Source organism: Acartia tonsa, chromosome 11 (assembly GCF_053477335.1).
Source record: "Acartia tonsa isolate MP-2025a chromosome 11, ASM5347733v1, whole genome shotgun sequence".
In the NCBI taxonomy this organism is placed as follows: Eukaryota; Metazoa; Arthropoda; class Copepoda; order Calanoida; family Acartiidae; genus Acartia; species Acartia tonsa.
Genome location: NC_137270.1, coordinates 7,161,319 through 7,182,291, shown reverse-complemented (window position 1 = coordinate 7,182,291; position 20,973 = coordinate 7,161,319). Strand labels below are relative to the sequence as shown.

The 20,973-nt window shown below is 34.8% G+C and overlaps 1 protein-coding gene across 4 annotated transcripts in view; it reads left to right on the top strand.

Annotated features, from left to right (window-relative positions):
• The window catches only part of glu (structural maintenance of chromosomes 4-like protein gluon), a 35,703-nt gene that overhangs the window by 192 nt on the left and 14,538 nt on the right, over positions 1 to 20,973 (top strand). For all 4 annotated transcript variants that reach the window (XM_080176153.1, XM_080176156.1, XM_080176154.1 and 1 more), the window contains exons 2-26: positions 337 to 397; positions 1,399 to 1,499; positions 1,673 to 1,769; positions 2,004 to 2,102; positions 2,495 to 2,587; positions 3,047 to 3,144; positions 3,543 to 3,617; positions 3,798 to 3,941; positions 4,294 to 4,357; positions 4,593 to 4,663; positions 5,524 to 5,613; positions 5,945 to 6,014; positions 8,127 to 8,243; positions 8,664 to 8,756; positions 11,186 to 11,287; positions 11,911 to 12,030; positions 12,413 to 12,562; positions 13,663 to 13,818; positions 14,281 to 14,343; positions 14,881 to 14,984; positions 15,493 to 15,589; positions 16,151 to 16,227; positions 16,470 to 16,611; positions 16,969 to 17,103; positions 18,017 to 18,102. In XM_080176153.1, the coding sequence (XP_080032279.1) occupies positions 337 to 397; positions 1,399 to 1,499; positions 1,673 to 1,769; positions 2,004 to 2,102; positions 2,495 to 2,587; positions 3,047 to 3,144; positions 3,543 to 3,617; positions 3,798 to 3,941; positions 4,294 to 4,357; positions 4,593 to 4,663; positions 5,524 to 5,613; positions 5,945 to 6,014; positions 8,127 to 8,243; positions 8,664 to 8,756; positions 11,186 to 11,287; positions 11,911 to 12,030; positions 12,413 to 12,562; positions 13,663 to 13,818; positions 14,281 to 14,343; positions 14,881 to 14,984; positions 15,493 to 15,589; positions 16,151 to 16,227; positions 16,470 to 16,611; positions 16,969 to 17,103; positions 18,017 to 18,102 (2,505 nt within the window). The remainder of the gene's footprint in view (positions 1 to 336; positions 398 to 1,398; positions 1,500 to 1,672; positions 1,770 to 2,003; positions 2,103 to 2,494; positions 2,588 to 3,046; positions 3,145 to 3,542; positions 3,618 to 3,797; positions 3,942 to 4,293; positions 4,358 to 4,592; positions 4,664 to 5,523; positions 5,614 to 5,944; positions 6,015 to 8,126; positions 8,244 to 8,663; positions 8,757 to 11,185; positions 11,288 to 11,910; positions 12,031 to 12,412; positions 12,563 to 13,662; positions 13,819 to 14,280; positions 14,344 to 14,880; positions 14,985 to 15,492; positions 15,590 to 16,150; positions 16,228 to 16,469; positions 16,612 to 16,968; positions 17,104 to 18,016; positions 18,103 to 20,973) is intronic.

The following is a 20,973-nucleotide window of genomic DNA, read 5'->3' as shown; positions in this document are numbered from 1 at the left end:
CCCATAGAATAAATACCCGAAGAATAGTTGGGGGGGGGGGGGTGCGAGGGGGTAGGGGGGGGGGGGTGGAGAAAAAGTATCTCTTTAATAAGTAATTTTGAAAAAATGGAAAAAATATGTTTAGGATAGAAAAACGTTTTTAAAAATACACAATGCCATTTGATGCTTAAACACAAAATGTAACAGGTACCTTAGCGGTAAGTTAACGATTACCAATACAAAAAAATTAAGTTCAGTTTATATTGATTAAAACTGTAATAAACTTTATGAAAATATGCTGATCAAGACAGGATCAGGTACCTGCACCTTAATCTATGGTTATTCATGAATTACAGGACCAAGACTTGTGATAACACATATTGAAAATGAATTCTTCAAATCCTATGCTGGCAAACAGGTAAGGTTGGTCCAATAGACTGTTTCTACTAGTGGTCGGAATAGTGTGAGTAAAAATTATCAGGTTGGGAGGAGACAATACGCTGATAATTACACTGGTCCAAATAGTTTTATAAAAATGTTTTCTTTTTTCGTTGGGTTAACATCGTTTGGGACTTTAAATGAATTTTAATTGGTTGGTTTACAAAGTTGAGTGTTCAAACGTTTCAACCACTAATTGTAATTTACAGAAGGGTTTATTTTGTGTATCATCATTGGGGATGTACTTCAATTTATAGTCCATTGTCTTATCCCTTTAGTTCCCTGAAAAAATTATAATAATCGGAATAATACGAAAATAAAAATAAATCATAAAGAGTTGTCTTTATGTTATTACTTAGCTAGCAACATTACCGATCAAATTCTCGTCATATTCGCAAAATGAATCAAGTTTAAAAAAATTAATATACCTAAGCAAGTAAATTATAAAAAGTTTTTTTTTTGAAGAAGGTGAAATGAAAGGGACAGCTATTAATGATGATTCTAAGGGATAAGACAGAGGAAGATAAATTGATGCACATTCTCAAAATAGAAGAAAAATACTCATTCTGTATCCTCCTTTTATATAAAGTAGTAAGCGTTTTTTGTCTGTACTGAAGGATCTCGCTAACTGCTGAACCGATTTTGTTCTCCTTTACAGTGAAGCTTCTTATAGGTCATAGGAAGGTTTTAAACTATTTTGGGAGAGGGTGTCTTCACCCCCCTCCCCCCAAAAAATATCTTCTTTATCTTTTTGAAACTCAAATTTTAAATGGGATGAGGTCGACTTTTCCTCCTCCTACCCTAAGTAAAGTGCCCCTAGATGCTTCTAGGGGCGCAGCCGCTAGTACTAAATATATTGGTTGAACAGTTTGAACACTTATTTTGAACCTGGTTTTTATTGTGGTAGCTTTTTAATTTCCTTAGAGTCAACGATGCTGTACTTTTAGAAGTCATGATTCCCCACTCTTATTTTTTTTTCAGGTGTTGGGACCGTTTCACAAAAGTTTCACCTCAATTGTCGGGCCAAACGGCAGCGGCAAAAGCAATGTCATCGACTCTATGTTGTTCGTTTTTGGATACAGGTATGTTTATAAATATATTTTATATTTTGAGAAGCGTTGCTACTCAATAACATAGTATTAGTACAAGTGTACTGAAATCACCAGCTGATACTATTTAACACAGGGGAGAAAAATTTTCTTGTGCACATATACAACTCTGAGATAAACTACAGTTCAACGAGACAACTATTCAGGGCTCAGAAAATTCGGTCGAAGAAGCTGTCAGTATTAATCCACAACTCAGACACCCATCCCAACGTCAACAGCTGTAGAGTAGCCGTGCATTTTCAGGTAATATTACCCCCCACCCCCCCCCCCCCAAAAAAAAAATCAGCTGAAATTACGAAATATCTTTTCAAATTAATCTATTTGTTCGTTATTCCTATTGGTTCGATAGCTCATCAATTTAAGTTCAGTAATATCTTTTAAACAGTATAGCCAATGTGTTTACAATTTTTAGGGAAGTTTCTTATTGGTTTCAGACACGTCATTTCTACAAGATTTTTCAACCACAAATATTTTTAGGAAATTCTTGACAAGGAGGGAGATGATTTTGAAGAGATACCCAACACAAAAATAGTTGTGGCTAGAACTGCTTTCAAAGACAACTCTTCTTTTTATGAGGTAAGTTATTTTATTTTTACTTTCGGTAGGTTGTTTAAATTAAACATGATTGGAAGAATTTATTTTTCCAGTACTGATTAATATCCGGTGGATTAAAACCGGTTCTCAGCCATACTGAAAAATTATGTATAGCATCGTATTATATTCAGTTTTGCCTTCAGTATCTCGGGGCTAAAAAACTAATCTTGTAATTTACATTTTCATATCTGTGAATAGCTGTTTACAATACGATGCTCTGAACTACTAAACTCAAATAATGTTTTATATTTTATTTAATCAACAATTTGTTATTTTCTTGTACCTACCTACCGTGAAGAAAACTTTACATTTACTTGTTATTTTTGTTATGTAATTCTTAGAGCGCAGCTACTATAAACATGTGTTTATTTAAGATTAACGGAAAGAGAGCCCAGTTTAAAGATGTTGCCAAATTGTTACGAGCCAAGGGTATTGATTTGGATCATAATAGATTTCTCATTCTTCAGGTAAACATACTTTTTTAAAGATGCGACGCTATTTTTAAAGTTATATGCGATGTGTTGTCTGTCACAATACACTTGTTATATATTGTTTTTATTTTTTTCAATAAAGGCAGGTACAAATAAATGAAAGGGAGTTAGGGGTCATGGGGCTTTTTCCTTATTATAATTTTTTGGCTCAACCACTTTGGGGAATTTTATTGAATTTTAAATGTTAAATACATTGAGATGAGTGTCCAAACGTTTAAGCCACTAATTATAGTTTACAGAAGGGGTAATTTTGTGTATCATCATTGGGAATGTGCACAATTTTATCGGCCATTGTCTTATCCCTTTAGATCCCTGAATTAATAAGCTTGTACTATAGTGTTTTCTTTTTTAATGAGTATAAAATAATTTGATACTGCTTACGTTAAGTTGCCGTATACCTTAATTTATTTATTGTTGATATTTGATAAACTGTAGGGAGAGGTAGAAAGTATTTCCCTGATGAAACCCAAAGGCTTAACAGAACACGACACAGGAATGCTGGAATTTCTCGAGGATATTATTGGAACATCAAGGTAGGATTTATCGCATTTATATTATAATTAATTAGGGATCCTTGGGGAAGGGGGTAGAGGGAATTATACCCCCTTCCACTTTAAATTGTAGTTTTATAAAGAAAAAGTTTTCGCATCTTACAGTGGCACCTTTAGCCTGACTTTGCTATCACTTTTTCCTTTACTGAGCCGCCAGCCGTTACTTTTCCAACTTTTTATTTGATTTAGGAAAAATAGACCTACCAAGGATTACTCATTCAAAATTTCATCCTGAAATTCGAATTTTAAGTAGGTACCATTTGCGCATTGATTACGAGATGGTTGGATTACCCCCCCCCCCTCCCCTCCTCCTTTTAAAATTCCAAGGAAGGTTTTTATAGGTAGACCAATATCTGCATTCCTAATTAACATTTGTTTAGATTTAAAATGCCCATCGATTTGCTGTTAAACAAAGTGACTGAACTTACCGAACTCAGAACTGAGAAATTAAACAGGTAGGTACCTACTTCATAATATAAGGGAAACTTTTTGATAAAAGTAGCACTGTGCACATATATGAAATTAACAAAGTTATAAATTATTATTGGAGAAATAACGGTTTATTTTTCTGATCAAACTTTTTTATGTGTAATCTACCTTAGGCCGTTCCCCCCTCTAATATTTATATTTTTTAGAGTAAAGCTAGTAGAGAAAGAAAAAGACGAGTTGGAAGGTCCCATGAGAGAGGCTGTCGGCTGGTTGTCTTTGTCCAACGAAAAGGCAAAACTTGAAAATAAAAAACTGCAGGGAGAAATTAAAAACCTACAGCGTAATATCGGGTACGTTTTTAGTAGTGAACCTACTCTATAATCAAAATTGTCCGTCAGTCATTCAGTCCGTAATGCTATGAGGGAAATGTGATTTTTTTAGCCGGCTTGATGCAGATTTCCTATACCAATAAGCATCCAGTGTAGTTTGGCAGTCATACTACAATATATAATAATATATATTAAAAATCTATAAATATGTGTGAAATGTTTCATGATTAAAGGTGTTGTGAATTTTTTATCCAATAAATTTCTATTCTTGATTATAAAGATTGCTCTTTAAATATCATTGTCTGTATTATTTTTGTTTTTCGCTAGTTAAAGAGGTCAGCCTTTGACTTATTCCTTTATTTTTTAATTTTAGAAAGCAAGAAGAGCAAAAGAATGAAATAGAGAGCAGTGCGAGTGAATTGACAAGCAAGCTAAAGGTTGATGTTATTATAATTTAATTATAATTAATATCAAGTAGATGAATATTTTTGTGTTTGTTTGTCCTTGGTTAGTTTCTAAGAACTTTTAGATAATTGTAAATCCAATACTTAAAATCATTTAACATTGTATTTATTGGTCTATTTATCAACTCGATGAAAAAATTGTGTAGATTTTAGTCGTGTTTGAGGCTATTTTGTGAGATTATTTACTTATCCCTTACCTTTTTTTTAGGAACTGTCAACTCGCCGCAAAGAAATTGAGACAGAGATAACCAGCAAGGGAAAAGATTTTACTACAACAGGGATTATAATTTGACAAATGGTTTCATTCATAATTATTGTGGCCGCAAGTTTGATGGTCTATTTACTTTTGATATTTAGAGCGCAGAGATTGAAAAAAAGTATATAATGGAAAGGTAGGTTGCGGGTAAAATCCGTAAAGGTTGTGTGTTTCAAGTTAAAAACAGTAGTAGAACGATAAAAATTTATGTTAACTTTAAAAAAAAATTTTTTGTCTATAGTTCTTTTCAATAAGAAATACACATATTTAGTCTACTAGGTACTATTTTTAAGCCTTAAAACACACACTTTTACAGACTTTGCCCGCACCACAACCTTCCTTTCCCTTAATTATTATATTGGCAATGACTTAGCCCATTATTAGGCGCAGCTCATTGCTCTGCACAGTTTCAACTTACTGACAAGGTCTGTTAAGCAAAGGGTTGGATGTAAGAGGGTTATAGAATTAATTTAAAAATTTGGAACTGGCGCATAAAATATAGTAATATTATTTTATACTAGGTAATTTTGATAATAAACACGGAAAAATTTAAAAAATAGAGGTTTTAATTGATACTTTATTTATATTTTATTTACTTATCCCTTTCCCCCAAAGAATTTGTTCATCCATGCAGTTGCGTACTTTGCAATTGTCAGGGAAAGGGGATCCCGATTGGGAAAGGTATCTTTCCCAATTTCTTTTTTAGGGGGGGAGGCAGAGTGGAGTGGTTGTTGATACGCCCATTCATTATTCCTTTTTTCTGGCAAGGCTTTACATCGAAGACAAGCTATTTTCACTATCATTTTGTTTATTTATACACTACTAAAAGCTGCAAATTTAATTTTTTTTCGCAATAAAACCATTTTAAACAAAATTTTGCAGGCAAAGAGGTTGAAAGATTGACTGCTGAATTTAACAAGTTAGAAGTTGAGGACACAAACCTTAAGGAGGATCTTAAGAATACTCACAATAGGTAAAGATAATAGAGATGGGGGAGGGGAGGGGTACTTCTCATTAAATATGCCGAAGTAAATATTTTTATTGGTTACTTATAGGTTACTTAGCCTGCATGCCTAAGTATTTTGCTATACTTCTAATTCAAGTGTCATTTTATTACACACAAGCGGCTCTAGTCTCTAGCGGGCTTAACATTTTTAGAAATGAAAAAAAAGATACAAATAAATAGCATGGAAAATATATAAAGCTTCAGTGCTATTTAGAACTAAATAGATTTTGAACTTTAAAGTGTTGATATACCTCTTTCCCAAAGCTTATTTAGTAATAAAAATTATTGATTATTCTAGACGCAAGAAGCTAATCCAATTATTGAAACTCGAGAAAGAAAAGTTGGAAAAGCTTGAATCTTTACCTCAGGTTAGATGTCAAAGATTTTTAAAATTATAATCCAAAGATGTCAATATTGTTACCTGCTGCTGCTATGTCATACGCTTGACAGTATTAGAAGTAGAACACTACATATGATATTGTCTTGAATAAAAATCAGGCTTTACTCATTAATGTACAAATAAAAAATGTCTTATTATTCAAGGGATTGTTGTCTTATTTGAATTGCCTTTATATATTTAATAGAAGACCCAGTAATAGTATCCTTGTTATCTTTAGCTGCTATATCTGGTTATTAAGATTATGAGCTCGAGACAAAAAAAAACCTGTACGAACTTATATAAAAGAATTACAGTGTCGTTAATATCAGCTTCACTCATAAGAATATTATACATAAGGTTTCATCTATTTGGTTGAGTAAACAGGTACATATGCTCAAAATATCTCGTCCTTCTCCGTGAATACTAAACCCAGAACCACTTCATTATGCAATCTACATTTTCCTGGATATTTTGTCTACGGTAGTCCATAAGTGTACAGCTTTACAGTACATTGTTTCTATTTGTTAAAGCAAACGTATGATAAAAGAAAAAGATTCTGTTTAAAGTAAAATGCTTATATTTAATCAAAATCTATATTTTTGTATCTTTTACCTATCCACTTCATTATGCAAATCAAAAGCAAATCAAAGGAAAAACGTTTATTTTGCCCTTTTCTCCACTTTTAAAAATTAATTCTGATAAAATAACAATTTTTAAGGGATTTATGCATTAATTATAATAAAAAACAGTTTAAGGTAGATTTTAATGATTTTTCTAAATAAGAAATAATTGAAAAAAAGAAATTCTATCCCTATCACTTTAGAGGACAGCTGCCGACCCCCAGTCTTATGGATGAAGCTAAATACATGTTGAAAATAAAAATTAGCCTGAAAAGTATACAAATATGTTTTTTGATGTGTTAAAAAAAATCCATTTTAAAATCTTGATTTTGAGGATGATGGCCTTTAAGATGCTCTTACTGGTGGTGATGGTGAGCTAAATGTTATCAAAGTGCATGCCCATGATGAAAACTTATATATTGAACTATGGTCCAATTTTTGTAGTCATAGCAGCCTCCAGCCAAGCAATATTAAAAAAGAAAAAAATTGCAATTTTAATTACTAAAATTCATAAAGTAAATAATGTAGTTTTTAGATAATGGTTATATTTCATGTTGAGAGACTCCACTGGAGGTTGCTATGACTACAAAAAATGGTACATAGGTTAATAGACAAGTTGTTGTAATGGTTATGTACTTAGATAACATTTAGCTCACCTTCGCCACCAGTAAGAGCATCTTAAAGGCCATCATCCTCAAAATCAAGATTTTAAAATGGATTTTTTTTAACACATCAAAAAACATTTTTGTATACTTTTCAGGGTAATTTTTATCTTTAACATGTATTTAGCTTCATCCATAAGACTGGGGGTCTGCAGCTGTCCTCTAAAGTGATAGGGATAGAATTACTTTTTTTCAATTATTTCTTATTTAGAAAAATCAATAAAATCTACCTTAAACTGTTTTTCATTATAATTAATGCATAAATCCCTTTAAAAATTGTTATTTTATCGGAATCATTTTTTAAAAAGGGGAGAAAAGTGCAAAACAAACGTTTTCCCATTGATTTTCTTTTGATTTGAATAATGAAGTGGATCGGTAAAAAATACAAAAATATAGATTTTGATTGAAATATAAGCATTTTACTTTAAAAAGAATCTTTTTCTTTTATCATACGTGTTGCTTAAACAAATAGAAACAGTATACTGTAAAGCTGTACACTTATGGACTACCGTAGACAAAATATCCAGAAAAATGTAGATTGCATAATGAAGTGGTTCTGGGTTTAGGTCCTTATACCGGGAAACTATGGGTTCACACACACACACAAATTGGTCACCAATAGATCAAAACCTAGTTGATTTATAAGATAGTACCAGGTGAGATTGTTGGCCTGATATCTGATGAATGATACCTGATACTGCAGGATGCGGAACTATACCTAATATATTCCTAACTCTGGTTGTATCTTATCCCTATAACCCGCAACGCCCCCAAGAAGAGGCCAATCTCATTACTATACAACTACATTTTAATTTTTAGGAAAACAAGGGTAAAATCGACGAGCTGGAGGAACAGCGTGTGAAGCTGGAGGCCAAAGTTGCGGACGAGGAGGCAAATTATGAGAAGGCCATGGCCACTTTGAAACAGGAAACTCAGGTACAGTGGATAATGATCACCACGGACGATGGGGGACATTCGACTGAAAAATTGTAATGGTCCACAAAGTATTTTTTAATTAATATGTTCTCTTATTTGTTGGCTTAAAAACTTAGAGGACCTTTATTAATTAATTAGTGTGTATATTCTGCACAAGATTCATTTTTTCCCCTCCTGCAAAATCTATTACATTTTTTTTCTCCCCCTATTTTTTTCCCCAGAAAAAGGGGGAAATATTTTAAAATGTTTCTAGAACTCCTTATTTTACTCAATTTTTTCCCTTATTCAATTTTTAGCAGGGTAACCCGTGCAGAATATACACCCCTGAATTATGTCAATGCAGGGGTGATTTTGTTTATTATTAGGTTTTTACATAACTGCATAAGAATCATCTTATTTACTTTGAATTTTCTTGTTAAGGTGTACCAAGATGAGAGAGAAAAGCATGAAAGCAAACTTGTTGGACTAAGAAATGGTGTAGATGAAGCCCAGAGTGAACTTACAATCGCCCAGGTAATATTAAAGGAAATGTATTTCCGTTAAAATGGCAAATTTTGTCGACAAGCAAATTATGTTGCATTTCGAATAAAAAGAATATCTTACATTATAAAGATTCTTATTCTTTCATTATATATCACAAGTTCATCGCTGATTTTATGAGATTGAATATAATGATGCTAAATTTTAACATAAATCTTCGTCTGCTAGAAACTCCTTTCAAAGGGGGGGGGGGGGGGTAGATATACCACACTTTTCTGGGATCTTGCTGAGTCAAGTATCAAATGTTGGGAATATCAAAGGATGACTCCATGCAAAATTTGAGCCGGATCCGGCCAAAACCGGCCGTGAATTTTATGAAAAACCGGTTTTTTCCGGTTTTTAGGGGGTATCTGTAAATCGATTCAGCTGGAGCAAAACCGGTTGGAGGTACAAAAAATTTTACTTCACATGAAATTTAGCCAATGCGTGTGCCTACAAAAATGTACTTCATCATCAACTTGATTGGACAACTCTTTCCCCTCCTAAATGTCCATTAAAATCTCGGAAACGGCAAAAATCGCTAAAAATCACGCCTTCGGCGGCAAATAACGGCTAAACGGTCAGCCGGAGGCGAATAAAACATAAATAAAGAAATGTCTGCCTCAAAAAGTTGTTCAACATCAAAGAGATGCTTGAGGTCTCTAAAACGACTCCTTCCCCTCCTTTAAGGGGAAAAACTGAAAAAACGTGATTTTCAAAAGTATGCCCACTTCGTGGGTGTGGGGGGCACTGAACCCGTCACCCCAGGGTCACCAAATATAAAGTCTAGGCGGCCCACAATGCTGAATTTTCACCAAGTGAAAGTCTTGTGTCATTATCTCTTATGAGAAAAAAGTTATTAATTAATTAAAATTTCAAATTGTGATTTTTTGATGGATTTCTTTGATGAAATGACAGGCCAGTCAATTTTTAGGCCATTTTTTGCGGTTTTTGGGCCGTCACGCCCAAACGGTTTGAGATAATCTCACGGGACCTTTTGCTTGACCTAAGCCTGGTTATTTGTAAGGTCTAAGAAAAAAAAATCCCGGATTGGATGAAGCACAACGTCGCTGCGCGCCGTCAAAAATCGCTGGTCGGCTCATTTTGCCCCCTCAAACCCTCACCTCGTGCCATTTTTCTGTGTAAAGATTATAATTATAATCTTTTGCGTAAGTCTGTTTTTTTTTCCTAGACCTCACAAATAACCAGACTTAGGTTGGGCAAAAGGTCCCGTGAGATTATCTCAAACCGTTTGGGCGTGACGGCCCAAAAACCGCAAAAAATGGCCTAAAAATTGACCGGCCTGTCATTTCATCAAAGAAATCCATCAAAAAATCACAATTTGAAATTTTAATTAATTAATAACTTTTTTCTCATAAGAGATAATGACACAAGACTTTCACTTGGTGAAAATTCAGCATTGTGGGCCGCCTAGACTTTATATTTGGTGACCCTGGGGTGACGGGTTCAGTGCCCCCCACACCCACGAAGTGGGCATACTTTTGAAAATCACGTTTTTTCAGTTTTTCCCCTTAAAGGAGGGGAAGGAGTCGTTTTAGAGACCTCAAGCATCTCTTTGATGTTGAACAACTTTTTGAGGCAGACATTTCTTTATTTATGTTTTATTCGCCTCCGGCTGACCGTTTAGCCGTTATTTGCTGCCGAAGGCTTGATTTTTGGCGATTTTTGCCGTTTCCGAGATTTTAATGGACATTTAGGAGGGGAAAGAGTTGTCCAATCAAGTTGATGATGAAGTACATTTTTGTAGGCAAATGCATTGGCTAAATTTCATGTGAAGTAAAATTTTGTGTACCTCCAACCGGTTTTGCTCCAGCTGAATCGATTTACAGATACCCCCTAAAGACCGGAAAAAACCGGTTTTTCATAAAATTCACGGCCGGTTTTGGCCGGATCCGGCTCAAATTTTGCATGGAGTCATCCTTTGATATTCCCAACATTTGATACTTGACTCAGCAAGATCCCAGAAAAGTGTGGTATATCTAGGGGGGGGGCGAAAGTAACACTTTTTGAAACCAAAACTAAAAGTCAAAGGAACTCAACTAAAAAAAGAGTTACAGGTCTGACATTTTGCATGGCAGTTGCTTTATAGGGGTACAATATGGAACTGTGAAGAAACGGCGTCGCAACCGCCGAAAACCGCCGAGAAAAGGCAACAAAAAAATCGGCGGGAAACGGCGGTTTTCGGCGGTTGCGCCGCCGTTTCTTCACAGTTCCATATTTTACCCCTATATAGCAACTGCCATGAAAAATCTCAGACCTGTAACTCTTTTTTTTTAGTTGAGTTCCTTTGTTGACTTTTAGTTTTGGTTTCAAAAAGTGTCACTTTCGCCCCCCCCCCCCCTTTGGATGGATTTTTGTTACTGATTATGATATTAAATTGTCAAAACTTAAATTTTTTTTAGAATGAGTACAGCGTATACACATCAGCTGCTGAAAAGGAGAAAATTCGACTGGATCAATTGAAGAACAGCATCGATTCAACCAAGCAGCAAATTTCGGACAAGGTTAATTTTAGCGGATTTTTTTTGTGATATACATGAAAAAGATTTGTTTTCTACATTCATAATACTGTTGTTATTGTTTAAACAAGCTAGTTTTACTTGAATTTTATTTTATGTGTTTTTTAATACTGGCGGTTAGAGGCATCCTAATTTTAACAGGACAAAAGGGATAAAATCTTTATAAAGACCTGTTCAAAGCTTTCTTGAAATGAAAAACTTATCAGAATAGTCTCTATTAAGATTACGGGAAGATAAAAAACCTAACTTCTTAATGTCATAAAAGTAATACATGGAAATTGTGACATTGATTTCAGCGCTTTAATTTTATATAGTTTTAAAATTAAAATGACTTGAATTGTTTTGGTATAATTCTTCGGCCACTCAATAATAACATAGAAATAAAAAATAATTTTATGTTAGGGAAAAATATAGGTATTACTTGTTGTAATTTAACATTAACATAAAATAATGTTTTCTTACCAAAGATAGACAAACTGATTTTTCTTTTTATTGGTTTTAAGCTACAATTCTTTTCCGAAACTAACTTTACCAACAAATTGAAATATTTATATCTTGTTTATTACACCTAGCTATGGAGTTCTTATGTCTTATTGATACTTTTTAAGGGTTCTCGGCTGACAGAACTGAAGAAAATCATCCCCGAGAAGGAGAAGGAGCTGACAGCCGCACAAAAGGATGCCCAAAACGCGGCCAATGAATACGAGCAAGTTAAAGTTCAACTCCAGGTGGGTCAAGACGTAAATTGGTAAATAGGTTCGAGTCCGGTTCTCTTATTAAGTTTTTAAAGTTACCAATTGCTCGAAAGATAGAGATTTGTTTTGTACAAGAATTTTTAAGGCTTCTTAGTATTTTAAATATGAATTAATACTGTGATGTACTATGTTTAATCTCTTCTTTTCTTACAACCGACTAATAATTCACAATTCTTTTAATTAATGTGACATAACAAAATCCACCTCAACTTCGTTCATCCAGTAGGATGAGATGGGGTAAAGGGGATGAATTCGTTATTTTAGCCCGCTGCGAGTTTTATTTTTTTAGAGAACTTGAAAATCGGGTTTGACATTCAAGTAATAAAATATATATAATAATTCGACCTGTATTTAGGAAGCACGTGGCGAGTATGAAGAAAAATCTTCTGCTCAAGCTGCCTCCAAGTCGCACGGCCGTGTACACGACGCTCTTATGCAGCAGAAACGGAACGGTAACATCCCCGGCATTATTGGCCGTCTTGGAGATCTTGGCGCTATTGACAAGGTGTGTTTTTAATTCTAGAAGCGAAGCTACTCTAAAAGTAAGTTTGTTTCATCTTTTAGTGATATGTTTGATACTAAAGATTGTAATTATCACATTTAATTATTGATTAGGATATCATTATGTCATTGTCTGTATGTCCGTACTTGAAAGTAAGTTAAGCTGCTTTTAAAGCAGATTATGACTCCCAGTTGGTCTGTCATTAATACAAATGTGCATATATTTATTTGCAGTAAATAATGTGACATAATACCAATATTAACATAATTTAAGTATTCTTTAATTTTACTTTCATGTTCCTTTAATATCTAAAATATATAAATATTTTTTTGTTTACCTGCGTATGAATATGATATCCTTATTATAGTTCCAAATCTTAGGCCAAACTGGCTATCAAGTATCTCTCCTTAACTATCTATTTATGCCTAGAAATATGAAGTTGCTATCCCAACTGTTGGCAAAGCATTTCCTGAACGCAAAAACAGTGGACAGCAGTCAGTAATCTAATCGTGAATTTCTATCTATAAATCCATTGTCTATCCTATCCTGACTATCTATCTATGCCTAGAAATATGATGTAGCCATCTCAACTGCTGGCAAAGGATTCCTGAACGCCATAACAGTGGACAGCAGTCAGTAATCTAAGATTGAATTTCTATCTATAAATCCATTGTCTATCCTATCCTGACTATCTATCTATGCCTAGAAATATGATGTTGCTATCTCTACTACTGGTAAAGGATTCCTGAGCTGGATCTTTAAATCATTTTAGTGGTGAGCCAACTGTCCACCATTGAGAGCACAGCATTTTATGAAATGCCACGCTGTGATTGGCTGAAATTCGGCTCACCCCGATCTGGCTCACCACTTAAATGATTTATAGATCCAGCTATGAACACCATAACTTTGTTAGTTCAACTTAAATTTCTATCTATAAATCCATTGTCTATCCTATCCTGACTATCTATCTATGCCTAGAAATATGATGTAGCCATCTCAACTGCTGGCAAAGGATTCCTGAACACCATAGTAGTGGACAGCAGCCAGTTATCTAAGCTTGAATTTCTATCTATTATCTTTCCTGACTATCTATCTATGCCTAGAAATATGATGTAGCCATCTCAACTGCTGGCAAAGGATTCCTGAACACCATAATAGTGGACAGCAGCCACACGGCCAAGGCCTGCATTGAGTTCCTGAAGAAGAATGATGTTGGCAGAGGAAAGTTCCTTGCTCTGGAGAAGACAACTCATTTCCAGGTTAAACAAATCGTCAATGTTCCCATGGATCTAAAGGGATAAGACAATTTCCGATAAATTGATGTACAGTACATCCCCAATGATGAAACACAATATTACCCCTTCTGTAGATTATTATTAGTGGTTGAAATGTAAGAACTTACAACTTATTGAGCTTATTTCACTCAAGTCCCCAAAGTTGTTAAGTCAACAATATTATATAACATTGGGGACCAGTGCAATAAACAGCTCATTGTCCCCTCTCTCTTTGCAATATTTCTCCATATTGAAAGTGAACTACCAGCGTAACGTTATTTTTATTGTCTTATTCCTTTAGATCCCTGGTAAAATAGATTTAAATTGGCTTTGTATTGGTGATTTTGATGACCATCAAACTGCATTTTTTTAAATTACCTGTAATGTGATTTTTTTTATAGAAAAATAAACTTTGATTAATGTTTACCTATCAACTATTTAATTTAGGCTAATTGTGACCAGCGTTTTACTGCTCCTCAAGGTGTGCCCAGGCTTTTCGATCTTATCAAGGTATCACAATTTATTTTACTACTAGTTCAGCTACATTAAGTTGGTACGTCCGCCCATCAGTAGATTGTTAAGAAATTAAATTTTGTAATAAGATATGTAACATACCATAGTAGTTTCTGTAATTTTTGATACACTAAATAAATAACTGTGTTTTCATATAAAAATAATAACAGTATTTTTTGGAGGGGAAGGGTGGAGAGCTGATTTTTCGTCAGGAGATCTCACACTCTCTATAATTATCTGAAAAGGAAACCCCCTCCTTCCCCCTGATTTTGAAATGAATTGAAAATAATGTAAAAAGTGTATTATTTAGTCTGTTTATTATTTTGAGTCTGGTTTTGTCTGGTACTTGGTAGACCTGCAAGGTTTTTTGGGTACTGCAGTAATAGCCTTTTCCCTCTAACTTAATATTAATTTTAATTAAAGTGATAGGGGGGGGGGGGGGGATATTTTGAGAGAATGCATTTATTCTTGGAATGTGTTTTAAAATTTTAAAGGTGTGTTGTTACTTTTTTATTATTAAACATTTATTATTAGGTAAGCAATGCTGAAGTGAGAACCGCCTTCTATCATTACCTGAGAGACACACTGGTGGCAAATAACATGCAACAGGCAACTGAAATTGCCTACGGAGCAACCAGGTATTTCTATTAATTGCCCGTATCTATCTTTCTTGCTTTTCAAAAATCTTAACAAGATTTCTATTAAACACTTACTAAAAATCACACTTAGCAAAGGGGGGAGGCGGAAGTGAAAATTTTTGAAACTAAAACTAAAAGTCAAGGTAAGCCAACTAAATTAAGAGTTACAGCTCTGAGATTTGACATGGCAATTGCTTAAAAAAGGAATAAAATGGAACTGTGAAGAAACGGCGGCGGAACCGCCGCTCTTGCTGAAAACCGCCGTTTCCCGCTGAATTTTTTTTTACTTTTCTCGCCAAATGCAAATATAAGGAACGGCAGGAGAAGAGAAGTGTGGTTTTACTAGAAGTATGAGGCCGGTCAATATATTGACACTTGCGATTTTAATATTGACATGTTTGAAATATTTCAAGTGTCAAGTGAAAATACCTATAAGCTTTTAAGCTTAATATAAGTTTGATTTATAGTAAGATTTGCAAATCGCTTCTTTTATTTATAATATTTTAAGGTTCCGCGTTGTAACTCTTGAAGGTCAGATTATTGAGATTTCCGGTACTATGTCAGGCGGTGGAACTCAGAAACTCTCAGGGCTTATGGGACAACAGGTAATACGTCCTTTTTTTGCCATACCAAAATCCAATTATGTTGAATAACAAAAAAGTATGTAGTTAAGTATGATGAATTGATATGTCTTATCCTTCTTGCATTTATTTCATTTTTTTTAACTGGGTAGATATCTAAATCTTACCAAAGATTTTAAAAATTGTGCAAATATTAAAATTCCATTTTGGCTTCTGATATCATGAATACTAATAGCATCGAATGACAGACAATTTACCACGTATATCCTATTATATAAAAGAGTAAGCTTTTTTTCTGACTGTAGGGAAGGATCTCGCTTACCACTAAGCTGATATGGTTTTCTTTTACAGTGAAGCTTCTTAAAGGTCCTGAGTGGGTTTTGGGCTATTATTTGCCCTTCCATATCCCTTTAAATATATAGCCCCTAGATGCTAGGGGCGCAGCCGCTAGTTAAAATAAAAATATAAAATCAATACCAGTTTTGTTTGCACCTCGGGGCCAACAAAACAGGTTCTAATTTATAAAATTTCATTTTAAAAACTGCGGAAAGCTTTTTATAATACGATACTATTCTTGTTTCTTAGGTCGCACAGCAGGAAATTGATCCCAGAGTGATCAACAAGCTACAGAAGAGCATTGATCAGCTTGATTATCAATACAGGTAGTGTTTTAAAAGTGAAGCTTTTTTATAATTCAGTTCTGGACACTCTAAAAAAGTGTTAATGTTTGTTTGTTCCACCATTTCAAAGCTTCGCTTTTATGGATGTTGTCATCCTTGTTACATTGAAAGGAGAAAAGATTATTTTAGCGTCATTATTTGTGATATCTATTTCTAAATTTTATATAAAAAAAGAACAATATTCCTATGTGCTAGCGTAGCAACTCTAAAATACTTTAATTCAGAGAACTGTACAACACCAAGCAACGTCTCGAGGATGACATCACCCGTCTCAACAAAGAAATCCGCGAGTTAAAGAATGAGGAGAGAAAACTGTCTGTTGAAGTTAATCCCCTACAAGATCAGATTAAAATGTTGACTAATCAGGTATTTTTTTGTGTTCGCTTGTTGTCGGGTTGGTAAATATGAGTGCCCCAGATATTACTATGCCATCAATAGGTTGAATTTCTGATAATTGGGATGCTTAGTTTTTTTAGGCTTAGTGACTATAAAAAAGTGTCTCAACCAACTTCATGACGACTAAGGTCCAGACCCTAAGAAACTATGGATAATCAATCAATCAATCATATTAGTTTTATTGGACAAATCACTCCATATATAACTGTATTTTTCATGTAAATTTTAAAGAAAATTTTAAAGAAAATTTGAGGCGGAGGAGAGGGGTCTATACAACACTGATTGTATTACTTTGCTTCGCTTTATTTACATTTTCTTGTTTTTTAGGTGGCAGAGCAAGAGAAGCGCGTGGCGGATTCCACCCCCGACAAGAAGAAGGTGGCGGAGTTGGACAAATTGGTGAAGGCCGCCGAGGCCAAGTATGACGCTGCTACAGACAAGGCCAGCGAGATTGAAGTCAAGGTATAAAATATGAGGGGGGGAAGTTTTGACACATTTGCGGAAACAGTAAGTATAGGCTTTATCTTTGGTCTAAGAGGATAGGTTATTAGGGATAAAATCATTCTCATATGATAAATTTTCCCAAGTTTTAAGATTTTTTGGATAAGCCTCCAAGTTCAGGAGCTGCAGGTCTCCAGGTGGTATCTGGACAGGTAAAAATAAAAATTAATTTTTGTTGAAGAGTTAAAGGTCAACTTATAAAAGAAAATATGCATCTTTTATTTTTAAATATGTAAATATAATTCAAAAATATGCATATTTTGTGTTTTAAGTTGACCTCTAACTTAAAAAAAAAAAAAATTATTTCATTTTTGCCTGTCTGGAGACCACCTGGAGGCCTGCAGCCCCTGAACCTGGAAGACTGCAGCTCCTGAACCTGGAGGCCTAACAAAAAAGCTTCAAACTTGGGAAAATTTATCATATAAGAATAACCTATCCTCTCAGTCCAATGATAAAGCCTATACTCACTGTTTACTTAAATGTGTCAAAACTTCCCCCCCTCTTGTAATCATCTAAATATGGATACTTTATCACTTTATTTATGTATGCAATGCCAATGCATTGGGTTTGTAATCACATCCGAACATATGTTTCACATTATCAAAGTAACAAAACCAAAACTAAAGCATCAACTGCCGCCTTAAATTAAATGATTATCATATCATGCCTTTGAAACTCGTGTGTGTAGTTTATGTGAGGAGTTTTGTTTTGCATCGACTGAAATAACATTTTCTCAAATAAGGGAAAGAGTGTTAATTTAAGTGTCACAAAAAATCCCCAATGTGTGATCAATAACCTTAATATTCTTAAAGCTCAATAGACCCATTTTTGTCATTTTAGTAAAGACATATGAACAAAACTTTAATTCTTTTAGGTTAAGAACTGTGACGCTAAGATCAAAGAAATTACGGGAACCAAGATCAAGTCTGTACAAAAGAAAAGAGATGAGGCTGCTACAAGGTAAAGAAATATAACAGGATGGACTGGCAGACATACTGACATACTCTATGAAAGGACCAATAAAGTAGCATAACTTACCACAGGATCTCAGTGTAATCATTCCTCCAGGTGGACAGCGACACCACCATTGTCTCTGTAATACATAAGATGATTTGGTCTATGAATTTTCCTGTAGATAAAAATCTTAACCCCAGAAATATTAATACTCTGGAATTATAAAGGCCTAATGAAACATATATAAAATATCAAATAATCAAAACATAAAATGTACAAATAATATATTTCTTGGTCTATTTATTGTCATTAAGAATCTGAAGAGTCCACTATACTAGGTCTATTATATTGGCCTCTTCTTGCACCACTTCTATGGATGGATTCTTACTTGGGTAGGACTTGGTCTATTATTAATCCTCCGGTTAGCTACCTAGGTAAAGTATAAGATTACCAATCTTCACATTACATATAATTTGTCTCTTTAATTGTTTTTAAATGCTTAAAACCTTGGTCTATTATTATATCTTAATCACATATCACTAGATGATATATGCTTGGTCTATGTATAAATCATTTCACTAAGACAAGTGGAGATTTAAATCTCTCCAAAGAAATCTTTACGCTTGGCAAACTTTCTTACAACCTTTGTGGCTCTCTTTACTCCACTTTGTTCATAAAGATTCTTCAGGTATCTGTATTCGTCGCTGACACGTTTCAACTGGCTTTCAAGCACCTTGACCCTGCGTTTATAGTAGTTGATATCGTCAGTTAGTGTTATGTTCTCATCCTCACATTTGCTTGCTGTTCCTTTCCAGTGGCGGGATGCTGCCTTCTCCTTTGCAATTTGTCCATTCTTGTTAGCAATCTCTTTTCTGTAAGATCTGACTAACTCCTCATTCACCTTGTTATATCTATCAATACCAAACTCATCATTACTTATGTAACCTTCAATATAATCTCCTTCCTCTAATTCTCTCTCTTCCTCTACTTCTCCTTCCTCCTCCTCGTCCGCCAGAGACATGTCACGGGTGAGCTTCTCGACCTCTTGATCTTCAGCAGCATCATCAGAGAATTCAATCAGATCTTTCTCTTGATCTGCTTTATTCTGCTCATTCCAAATAGGACGAGCGTCTGACTGATGAAGGTCCTCTAGATGGCGTTCAAGTGCACGCTCTCTTTGCTCTTTCGTCCATAATGTGTTTCTCTTATAAACATCCCAGCATCTCCAGCCCTCAGGCTTCCACTCCCCCCAAGTGAGAATGGTTCGTCTTTCACCTCCTGTCGAAGCTGGCCTCCCAGCCAAGTTCCTATCACGTAGCTCCTGCATATGGAACTCGTTCTGCATGTATCCGGGGGTCTTACAGAGAGGGGGAGGCACTTTCACACGAACTGGGTTGGTTTGTCTCTTGTAGCTGTAGGGGGTGAATGAGTTGTCAAAGGTTTGTATGACAAAACTCTTGATCTTTAGTAGCCCTTCAATGCTGAAGTCTATTCCCATACCTAAATTCAGTTGAAACTGAATATAGCACATACCTCTCACCCTGAGGGTTCGGTCCTGGTCAGAGACCCAGGTGGTTCCCATTTTATGTAGGTTACATGGGGGCATCTCTAGTGCGTCATTGTAGGCTCTTATCTTGTCGTTGAGGTCACCTACTTTGTCCCATACCGACGAGCTGTTAGGGATAAAAAAACAAGTCCCAAAAACAACCATATTGTTAGATTGCGCTTTTACGGCGCTGACTATTTCTTCAAAATGTTTAGCCAATTTTGAGACCTCCATGGAACCAGCATACTTCTGATAACAGGACACAAGAATGTTCTTGGCCTGTGTCTGGTCCCTAACTGCCTCTAACACTGTGTCCGTGCAGCTCCTTAGGTCATAGTTTTTGAGGCTGTACCATTTAATTCGCGTCAGGTTTTCATCCCAGATACGCGGGGGCATCGAAAATGATGAAAATACCACGTCAATCACTCTTGGCATGTTTGAATGAGATCTCTGAAAAATGAAAGAACATGGTTGAGAAAACAAGGAGAAAAAAATTTTTATGCTTGGTCTGTTTTTAACGATCTTGGAAACAAAACTTTTTGTGGGTTTGCAATGAGGGAAATCTGTCATGAAAAAAACTTTTGAAAAACAGTAAAATAAACTGATTTTTAAAATTGTGATTCACTTTTATGCTTGGTCTGTTTTTATCGATCTTGAAAAAAAAACTTTTTGTGGGTTTGCAATGAGGAAAATCTGTCATAAAAAAAACTTTTGAAAAACAGTGAAATAAACTGATTTTTAAAATTGTGATTCACTTTTATTCAGGGATAATTCAGATAATGGAAAATTTGTGATGTTGCAGGCTTGTTCACTAAGAAAAAAATGACTTTTTGCTACGCCATTTTCTTTTACCGAGAAATCAAGTTTACGCGCATTATGCCGCGTTTCATATTTTCGGAGATCGGCGTTCTCTTGTATGGAGTTGCCAACACTTGATTATTGTCTTCGTACCAAAACGTTGAAATTATCCCAGCTTAGGTGTTCTGCATCTTTATTTTTTCAAAATTTTACTAAAATATGAACATTTATTTTTAATTGTGGAAATTGGTTTATGTACATATTTACATGGTTGTGATCCCTTCCTTTTAGTGTAGGATGAGATCTAGAGCCTTTTTAGGAATGGCTCCATTCTGAATCACGTCCAGTAGAGGGTCCTTCTTGACACCTTTCTTTGTTAATAGATCTGCCAGCATTTCTTTTCCTTCTACCCATCGGACTTCTAGAATTGTTCCGTCTTCTATCATATCCTTGATTATAGCTATGTCTGCTCTAAGCATTCTTTCTTCTACTTCAGATTCTGAGTAGATTGCATCTCTTGAAGATCTGTTATC